The sequence below is a fragment of the Pelobates fuscus genome, chromosome 8, assembly GCF_036172605.1.
Source record: "Pelobates fuscus isolate aPelFus1 chromosome 8, aPelFus1.pri, whole genome shotgun sequence".
In the NCBI taxonomy this organism is placed as follows: Eukaryota; Metazoa; Chordata; class Amphibia; order Anura; family Pelobatidae; genus Pelobates; species Pelobates fuscus.
The window spans coordinates 167087648-167098805 of NC_086324.1; the positions used below are offsets into that span (position 1 = coordinate 167087648).

The 11158-nt window shown below is 39.4% G+C and overlaps 1 protein-coding gene across 1 annotated transcript; it reads left to right on the forward strand.

Annotated features, from left to right (window-relative positions):
• Positions 1-332: 332 nt before the first annotated feature.
• On the forward strand, positions 333-8706 carry METRN (meteorin, glial cell differentiation regulator). Its single transcript, XM_063429012.1, has 4 exons — positions 333-430; positions 3870-4291; positions 6339-6398; positions 8390-8706. The coding sequence occupies exons 1-4, from the start codon at positions 342-344 to the stop codon at positions 8704-8706; spliced, it is 888 nt and encodes a 295-aa protein (XP_063285082.1). The 5' UTR covers positions 333-341.
• The last annotated feature ends 2452 nt before the right edge of the window (positions 8707-11158 follow it).

Consider the following 11158-nt stretch of genomic DNA (forward strand, 5'->3'; position numbering starts at 1 on the left):
TCTCCCTCTGGTCTGCACTTTAATCACATTGTTCTTTCACCCCCATGTGAAGGGGGAAGGGACTGAAGATTCCATCCCTTGGCTGCCATTGGCTCAAAGTTTTATGTTTCTCTTCTCTCATTGGCTGCCCAAAAATTCCTCTCACCCCACCCTCTCCTATCCCCCCTCTCACTCTGGCTTCTGTCATAGAGTTTCCCAGTGTTGGAGTATAGTTTGTGGACATGGGGTGGCTGTGAGGACTTCACTTTTCCATGACTGTGGACATTTAAAGGGACTGAGCTGCCAGGCAGGATCCATGCTCACCTTGGGCTGTTTTTGGAAAGCAGCAAAGGGCAGTGAAGATGTGGACAATTGTTGGAGTCCTCTACCTGTGCATACTTAGATCAGCAACCTGCAGCTATAGAGAGGCTCAGTGCAGCTGGAGAAAAAGGTAACAACTAGCCTAAATTATTCATTTGGTTTGAATTTATTCCCCAAAATTGCAGGTGGGGGGGAGAAAGATTTATTAATTATACCATTTTTAATTCTTAAGGAAATATGCAAAGCAGAAGCCCCCAAGAGTTCAAACTAAAGTTTGGGTCGTTAACAAATAATTGTATTTAAAAATATTTAGGTTTTGGTTTTTTTTTTTTTTTTCTTTTTTTTCTTTTTTTTGCTGTTTTGTAACTTTTTTTTCATCTTTTTTTTATTAAGACGTGCTCTGTTTGAGCTTTATAAATCCTTAACATCCATAGATCTAGATTCTAATTCTGTTATCATATTTTGAAGATTGGAGTCTAAAGACTTTAGTTTCTACGTTTTAGATTACTGTTCTGGTTGTTAAATTTGGAAGTATACTCAAATTCTAGAATTTTTTTAATATATATATATATATATATATAATTTTTTTTTTTTTTTAAAGAAACCTTTTTAGTTTGTGATCTGGGAAATATGTGAAGTCCTGTAGATTGTCAGCTCTTGAGTTCTGGACCATCCTCTTTTCCTTGTAATAGTCTGTGCATGTAACATGATTGTATTGTGCAACGCTGCAGACTATGTTGGCGCTATAATAACCAATATTTAAAGCAATCTTTAGTGGTTCACTGACAGTTGTAGTTTTTGGCCATATCTTTTTACATTTGGCTCTCTATTAACTGGCTAAGCCTCTCTGCGTGTTTCAGTTTGATTTAATATTCTATCCTAATGTGCAAAGTGCCAGACTCTGGTGAATATTCTCTAAACTGAGATTTGTGGGAAATACTGGAGTTGCTGGCAGGTTTATTGGGAAAAAAAATAAATTCTCCAGATCTATTCAGATTTCCTAAAGTAATTATTATAATATTGTAATATTCTCTGCAGCAAACTGCCCTTGCAAGTATTAAGAATATTTTCTGTTGCAAATGTCATGTCGTGTAATGGTTAAGAACAGCAAAATGCAAGCCAAATTGGTGGACTCACTAGCCACCTACTGACCTTTCAAGGAAGTTGTGTTTTTTTTTTTTTTTTTTCTGTGCAAATCATTAACTGGAGACAGGCAGCCTGTAAGCAGAACAGATAGTTCTCTATCTTTCTCATTACCCAAGACATCAGTATCTAATCTATTCTGAAGGCTTCTACAATCACTGCAGGAGTTGGGTGACCTCCACCCCCAGTCTGACTTTGGCCTCTTGTTGCAGAAGACTGGTTGATTCTATTCTACACACGATCAGTTTATGTCACAATGTTGCCACTTACTTCAGGCAACAAAATCCAATTCTTAATAAACATTCTGCACTCGGTGTTATTCAGTGCAGTAAAGCATGTTGTGCTGCATTCCAGCAATGTAGTGTTTACCAGCTTGATTTTAGAATTCTTTTATACCAGATTCCTTCTAACGTTACTGACCGCCTTAGAGTTACATCGTTTTTGGATCAACAGCAAAAACCAAATGTGAGGAAGGCTGAACTTGATGGACGCAAGTCTCTTTTCAGCCTATGTAACTACATAGACCGTAGAATTCGAAAATAATCTTTGTTTTGCTTTTTTTTGTGTGTCTGATTTATAACCCAAGGGCGAGCTGAATGTTCTCTGTTTTTGTAATTCTGTATTTTTTTTTTTTGTATTTAACTTGTGTTGCGTGCCTACCTGTCTTGGCGCAGTCACCGTATACATACATACATACATACATGGGTAAATGATAGGCCTCCCAACTGTCTGAATCCGGTAAACCAGTAGCATATTTTTGGGCATCATGTCCCTCGTTTTTTGGGAGCTGTAGTTAGACAAAACTGTGCTATGCTAAGGGCACTCAGACCATGCTCAACTTTAAATAGGGCCAGCCAGTGTGATTGGCAGTCTGCCAGGTGTGTATTCATGCCAAGCTGGCATGCCCCTTCTTCTGGCAGGCCTGTCCCGTGACACAGATCAAGTCAGAGGCCCATGGACCCCAGTCATGATTTACCTACCTGCTATGTTGGGTGGTAGGCAATCTTTTTCGTTTGGGGCTTTTTAAAATTTATTTAAATTTTTTGTAATTTTATTTTTCTCCTACCAGATAAGTAACTAGTTCCATTCTACTACTAAGTTCTTGAACTTAATAATCCATAAAATTAATTTTAAAAACTGAAAAATAAACTATTTTGTCTAATGGCTGAGCGAGTATTTGACAACCCCCTGGGTCAGGTCGCTGATGTGGCCATCGTCGCTGCAAGTGTTCTCTGCATACTGTCCTTTGAAAAGAAGACCCTTGTTGGGGTTACCCAGAGGAAATAACCGCACTGTAAATCAGGCCCATTGAACGGCCCGGCTCTTTTAAACTTGGAATCGTTGTTTTTAAACTCTGTTACCCAGCTGAGTGCTTTCACCTTAACCCAACCCCAACATCTGCTGCACAGCACCTTTTAAATCTGCGCACAGCTGCTGTGTGTGTCTGTCACTTTGGATTTTTCCAAATTTCAGACTTAACATCCCAATCAATTGCTTTTCCCCAGGGTTGTGTTTGAATGGCAGAACATTTTTAACCAGCTCAGTACTGGAATTAATTAAACCGTTCAGGAATCTGTCGTTGCCTGTGGCTTAGATTGCATTCAGCGGCAAATTCTGTGTAATTCATTTATGTGACCTCGGTCCACCCCCTTACGCTGCTATTTTTGAAAGTACCAGAAGTGTTTTTCAAAACGTAGCTTTTGCCCGCAGAACATGAATGCTATATATGGTGCAGGGGACAATTTTCATGTACAGCCCAACAGTGTGAAGATGTTCAATAACTCCAAGAAACCTGGTGGATCTGAAAAAATTGGTGTAATAATTGCAATCATCAATCTATTGCCTCTCTAATTATATGAAATGTGTGTATTAATAGCACATTTTATTTACCGTACTTGGATTTTGAAATGAATGTCCTCTTATAGACGTCTCCTGATCTTCTGAACACTGAATCTCATATATTTAATACAAATTAGGTACATTTAGAAATTCATTCATTTTCTTGAACTTGGTGGGGGAAACAAAACTTAAGGTTTTTCTGGCCTACATTTTACATGGGTTTTGTGATTTCACTGTTTTAGTGTATCCTGAGATTGTCAATAAATATATAAACATTAGTTTTCCAATTTAACACAGCTTAGCGGATCCTCTCCCTGTATGTGAAGGGCCTGTCAGGGCCTCAGTAATCATGTCAGACCGTGATGGGGAGCAGTAAAAGTGGTTTGATCCCTGCCTTGTTTATTTGGGCAGACCCTACCCAGACATAATGGGGCACATTCCAAGGATACGTAATGAAAGAACAGGAAAAGTGACTTCGGACCACAAGAGCTTACAGTCTGAGATTAATAAGACACATTCTTGGATGAAACATTGAGCGTTCCATTAATCAAATAGTTGTATTTATATTTTTCTTTTTGTTTCCACAGTGGGCTTTCCTTGGAAGCGAGATCGGTGGAGCAGGTCACTTTGCGCTGCACAGAAGGCACCGTGGAATGGTTATACCCAATGGGAGCCCTGCGTCTCAGTTTGGTGCCACGTCCACCAATCACCGTGCCCGCTGCTGAGCCCAGGCTCCTGACTGCTTGCATCAAGCCCACCGCATCCTTCCGCGGTGCCCAGCTGTATCTGGAGAGAGAAGGGGTGCTGGAATTGCTGCTGTCTGAGGCCGAGCCAGCCATACGGCCTAGGGTTCATTGCTTCAGTTGGCAGCCCCACCAGAAGGTGGCGCTGTTCCTGCAAGCCATCCCACATCAAGACATCAGCCGCCGTATTGCTGCGTTCCGTTATGAACTGAGGGCAGACTGGGATGGGCGGCTTGCCCTTCCTCTAAGCAAGTTAAACATGGAAGGTGAGTTGGAGTGTAGTACCACCCCCTTCGTCATGTGATACTGTCCAATCAGAATCCGCAGACAAACCTCTGCAGGACAAATTCCTGAATATAGGCATCCATTAATTACATTAACCCAGAAACCCAACAAAACATCAGGTTTGACCTTTACCAGAGAAGGAACAGGCGCTATTAAATCAGTGCTGTAATATAGTGTACCACACCACTGCTAATGTCAGCCACATTTACATTAAGAGTTACGTCCTCAGTTCCTCTTACTCTTAATACATGGTGATTCATCCTAAACCTATACCCATTGTACAGCGCTACGGAATCTGATGGCGCTATATAAATAATATAATAATAATAATACACACTTTATTAAACGTTTATTTATTACATTATTATTACATTATTAAACGTTTTATTACTGTGGAGCTCTACAATACTCATGCACACCTCACATTATTGTGAGTTATTTTTATTGATGTGGAGCTCTGTGATACATTACTGTGAGTTTGATTGCTGTGGACCTCTGTGATACGTTCATACAGGCTGCATAGTATAGTGAGTTTTGTTGCTGTGGAGCTCTCTGATACATTATTGCACATTACAGTGAGTTTTATTGCTGTGAAGCTCTGTGATACTCATACACCCTGGATATTACAGTGAGTTTTATTGCTGTGGAGCTCTGTGATCAATGTATAAATATTTACATCCCTGGAGATTGTAACATAGAAATAAATGGCTTTTGTGTGCCTCGAGGGGACTGTCCCCCCCACAGTGGGGCTTTTTAAGAATTCTTCCTTTGAGCAAGCTCCCCATGTTGGCTCTAACATTAGTTTTCCAATTTAACACAGCTTAGTGGATCCTCTCCCTGTATGTGAAGGGCCTGTCAGGGCCTGTCAGGGCCTCCGTAATCATGTCAGACCGTGATGGGGAGCAGTAAAAGTGGTTTGATCCCTGCCTTGTTTCTATTCCCCTCCCCCTATTCCTTCATTTCCCTCTCCAAAGAGGGCAGTGTCCTGCTGGGCCTAAGGACATCGTCACTAACCCCATTAATTAGCCTGAGATAAGGATCTGTGGGGGGTTACCATGGCAACTGATAAGGAGGGGCAGCTCTCTAGTGCGCCCACTCTTTAAATACCAGGCGTGCAGGAAATAAGTCTCATTAAATGGGTTAAAGTTTTCTAGAAATGTTTACCAGAATAACAGGCATTTTGTTTTAGGATTTCAATGTCCATATGGCGCTTATTCAGTAAATTGGGAATTCTGAAGAACTAACATTACATTCAAATTTTAGGCCGAAAAAATATATATTTCACTCTGCTATAGTTTCCAACCTGCCAGTGTGCATTTTTATGTATATTTTATTTTTAAAAGTGTAGTTATTTTAGCTGTGACTATAACCATATTGCAGATATTCGTTCTATCTTTTCTCTAAGTTATCCATGCTGGATGAAATGTTAGAATAGGTGTAAGAGGCAACATTAATTTCAGAGGGAAGCCTTTTTAAGATGTTCCAAAATGGAATTATTTATACCGCCATTCTCCACACCATAACCACTTTACCTCTTGAAAGTGGTTACCGTGCCTGGTGTCTCCTGGTGCTGTCCCACTGCTCATCGTTAAACTGGTTCTGATTTGTTAGATAATGAATGAGGCTCCTCTGGTTCCTATGGCTTCCCCATCACTGAAGGTATGGTTAAGACAGATCCACATTAGTTATACCAGCAATGGGCAGCAGCGGTAGCCGGAGTGCGCTCAGCCTGTTGCATCTCTACTTGGCAAACATGGAAGTTATGGACCGAGCAGCAGAAAGTAGCGAGGGACCCTTATTCGGTGTCAAAACATTTGAAAACACAGAACAGTGCGATAGTGGCAGGGGACAATGATATGAAGTGGTTATGGTGCTGATTGTCCCTCTAGCCAGCTTGATATACTGGAGGGAATGGGGGAGTATCTATTCCATATTGATCAGCAAACCCTCTTCTACTGTGGCAGTATTTTAGTATTCATCTATCTCTTTTTATTTATGATTTTACTAAATCATTATTTCTCTCTACAGGTGTCTGCCGACCGTGTAACGATACAGAAATCCTGATGGCTGTTTGCACTAGTGACTTTGGTGAGTAAATGTTTACTTTAACTTTTCCATCCCGTCACCTAATGGAGAAGAATAACCCCCCCCCCCCCCATCAACTGTTGCTTGGGAATGCATGGATGCATTACAGTGTGTATGGTTGTTGGTCTGTACTTGGGCACCAAGGTGTTATCCGTGTACAGCTCCTAGCATGGATTAACTACAATGTATGATGTTACTGCGCTGTCCTGCAGGAAAGTGTATGTGTTAGTGTGTATGGTAATAACGAATTTGTATTCAATCAAAAATAAGCTGGTTTCACCAAATTGTTTACTAATCAATAATGCTTTTCTACGAGGTACAAAACTGACAATTCACCGAGTTGTTGATGGGTTTAAACAAGACAAACTTGTTTTTATCATATTCATTTTTAGTTCTTTCTTTAAGTCTTAAATCTTCGCTGATCCATGTGTTTTGGGAAACGATTTAATAGCGAATAAGAAACGTGTCACAAACTGCGGAACACTGCCGTATATCTGTTTAAAGCACTAGAATTCTTTTGGTTTGTGATTTATCTGTATTTTTTTTTAACCAAAAAAAGTTAAATTTTGGCAATAAAGTCTTACAATTCAGGCATCCTTGTAGATATCAAGTGGAATTTAAAAATGTTTTTATTTCGGAAGCATCAAAGTGTTCTGCATTGCAATTGGTAAAGTAGACTTTCAATGATTACAAATATCTGTGAATGCAGCGAGAGCTGTCAAGGGCCTTGTCTTATCTGTCTATATTACCAGAAAATTATTTAGAAACGTGAGTAGCGTTATAAATTATCTTTATTTTGCTTTCCGTACAGTGTCTGTGTGTGTTTTTGGAAAGGTCACTTTAATTCATGGTTGGTCACTTGAGAAGAAGTTTGACTTTGTGTTGCTAGTGGGTGTAGTCAGGACTCTTGGCTTAGGGAAAATGACTGTGTTTAATTCCAGGGCTTGGCTTGATCCGGTGGAATGCAGTTATTACCCAGCCAAGCGTCCAGTATCTTCCCAACCCCCTATCCTATTTTCTTTGGAGTTCTTACCTAAATCTCATTTGCCCCCCTGCTGTATTTTTAATAAAGGGAGAGGAACGATTGTGGTTGGGTAAGAGGCTGAGAAGTGCATTTCTTCTGAATGCTTCTGTACTTGAAAGTTTAAATTCTTGACTCAAGTGTAGGCCTCAGACCTGCTGTGCTGTGAAATTGTTTGATTGCACTATGAAGTCAACAAGTCTACATTTTAACCCTCTCTGGGACGGTGTGAACAACATATTTCTTTCCAGATTATGAAACCTGTTCTTGGAATTCCAATTTGGGAATAGTGCAGATTATGTTCTAGATTTGTAACTGAAATGTTGTTTCTAAAGAGTATTGGCTTGTTCCTGGAACTGTCCCCAATTTTCTTTTGTCCCAGCATATTAGGACAGTCTTCGTTAATCTGTGTTTCACTCTCTACATGTTGTTGGATTCAAACACCATGATCTTTTTCCGAGGAATTTTGGACCAAAAAACTATTTCACATACCTCCTCTAGATTAGAACATTGCCCAGGTGATCACCGTCACTCTGCTCAGACACGGGTCGACTTGATGCCACCTGTCATGATTATACCAATGCAACCGCCTTAAAAACCCCTTGCCAGGTGCTCGCTCTCTACTTCTGGAACTTCCTGATTTAATTTTTATTAAATCTGTTCGAGTATAGTTATTTTGTTTTTTTTTTTTAAGTTCTGTGTCGATAAAGAACATAACATGCTTTTAATATCTAGGTTGAAACTTGAGTAACTGAAGGATAAGCTATTTAGTCTTCGCTGTTCTCATGAATTCTGTTCTAGTTTAAATAAAACCTTTTTGTTAATGGTTTGTTTGTTTGTGTGTGTTTATAACTGAGTTAAATGTCAAACTTAACCCTTTTAGAACCTCTATCTAAATGGAGGTGACGTACAAATGAACCACATGATAAAGCTTATGCACTCACATGTACTAACTATCCATGTCTCTTTGCAGTTGTTCGTGGCAACATCCGTGCGGTAGAAAACGATGCCGAGCTGCAGGAGTCTGTGATTGGGATCAGCGCCACCCGGGTCCACCGTCAAAAATTCACACTCTTCCAGCCTCGCGGACACTCTGTAAAATCATTGGGAGATATTCGGACTCCTCTGAGCTGTGGGGTGAAAACCGGACCTGGCAGTTTCCTCTTCATGGGCTGGGTACATTTTGGAGATGCATGGCTGGGCTGTGCCCCTCGTTACAAGGACTTTAAACGAATATATGAAAGAGCATTACAGGCCCATGAAAACCCATGTGAGATTGCACTGGATTAAGAACTAAAGAGGAGTATCTGAAATATAGTATAATTATCAGGATCAAGCGGTCAACCATTAGGTGGAGTTCACATGGAGCTTTCCTCCAAGACTCTGACCTAGGAAACACTCAAGTTTGTGGGCAATATTAAGAGATTTCCACACCAGTCAGGACTCAACGAGATGGAATCCAGAATTAATCTGAAACCTCAATATGACTGGTCACTTGGTCTTCAACAACACCCTATGTTTTTAACGAGTTCCTCAAATCATTCTAAAGTAAAATTATGCTAGAGGGGCTGATCTCACTGATGTTATTAAAAAAACAACTTTCTCCAGGACCCGCATACCTCTAACTGGAATAATTGAACAGTTTTATGAATTATGGAACGACAACAAACAAAATTAGATAATGGACTTCAAGAGTTACCATATGTGGCTCTATAAACCGGAGTGGCAAAAAACTGTGGAGGTGTTCAAGGGGTGTGGATTGTCTACTTCATCTATAATGTTTGCACTCCTAGGCATGACTTTATAATGAACTGAGCCGGTTCAAGTACTCTTTCATTATTTTTTTTTAGAGCAATGTTCAGTGCTCATATAGGCATACAGCCACCTCTAAGATGGTGCAGCTGTATGCATGGGGGGGAAAATGGCAGCTTCTGAAATGGCTAAAAGCCACAGTACAGGACACTTAAGGGAAGAGGTAGCACCTTTTTATACCTTGAATCCTCTTAATTATAATAATAATAATAAAACTGTTTGTTTTGTGGGGTTTTGTTTTGGGGGGGGGGGGACTTGTGTGGTTTTGTTTGTTTTGGTTTTTTGGGGTTTTTTTTCTTTCCTTTTTCAACCAGTATTACCATAATTACATAAGGGAATGTAAGAGTTGGAACCATTTTAAGCAAAATGTTCTGCTGCTGTAAATTGGAGTTTTTTGTTTTGTTTTTATTCGTCTCTGACCTGATTCTCGCCCACAAGAGGTACGGTATACACCGATTACACCTTTATACCATGTTTTTTGAGATATCAGTTAACTTGACATCTATAATACCAGGCAGTCATTACTAATGATATCTCATGAAGAAGCCTCTTGTCCAAGATGTGACTTCAAACAAACTCCATCTCTGGGCACTGCTGCTACCTCTGCGGGACATCCTTACAAGGATAGATGGGTGGAGATAAGTGGATGGTGTGGGGTCGTGTTTTATAAACTATCAATATAAAATTGTTTATCTTTTCACACAATTTGTAAAGCGAACTGCCACGATGCTTTCTTATATCACATTTGCCGAATATACACATGTCCGTGGGTAAAGGGTATACAGGGCTAAATAATTCATGTTGAGGCGATGCAACTCCCAGAGCTCCTGATTCTCATTTGCTAGAGCATATCCAACTCTTTCAGTGCTTTTTTTTTTTTTTTAATTTCTTTTATATGGTCTAGAACGTAAGGAATTCACTTGGGTTCCGATTTCCTCTGAATCTTGAATGTGGGTTGATTTTAATTGGGTTTAACTTTTCTTGAAGTCTACAGTATAGGTATCACTTACTAGTGGTCTGGAACCAGATCTGAACGGTGCCAGTTACTCTGTAGTCTAGAACATAAGCAGGACTTTTTGTAGGTTCCATTTTGTCCCTAATCAGCCCGCATTCAGTCACACATGGCTCCAGATAGCCTAAATTATGTATCTTTTGGGATGTATTCAAACTCTGATCTTTACATTTAGCATAAACACCGCTCTAAAAAGAGCACCACTTCCTATCGGCATTTCACGGTTTATGGACATTTACATGCTGTAATGCCAAGTTTCAAAGATATATATTTTTGACATTTGTTTATTTTATCTATATTTTTCTTTTGAACATTGTTAAGTGCACTATTTTTTGATTTTTGTTTTATTTTTTAACACCAAACGTGGGGTTTATGCAAGCAGATACAATGCATTATGATCTTTGTAGTTTTTATATTTCATTAGCATTTGATACAATTCCATTTGACAATCTCTGATTTTGGTGGGGGGGATTAAATTGCATTGTATTCTAGCTAATCTTCAGTGCGTAATGAATCACATAGTTTTGTTAAATTCTAAAAACTTAAATTTCACACAAAGGAATTTAAAACATTTTGGTAATTCAAATCTAAAAATACAACAAGCCTCAAAAATTAAAGGGTTCTATTTCTATTCAATAATGTATTTAAACTGCTTAACTGTAAACCGGTGTGGCGGTTCATTACCAATGCTGGGGGGGCTATACACTACCCTCCTGGGGTACCCTATAATGTCGGGTCCTTTCTCTCAATTACATGATTTTCGCCTCTTAAAGAAAAGTAAGATTTAAACCCAGGGAATAGTGAGGGTTTGTATTTTATTTTTTCAGAAATAATTATATTAAACTGTCCTTTAAACCAATATATATTTTGGGATGGGGTTGGGCTTTTTTTTTTTTTTTTTTTTTTTTTTTTTAATGT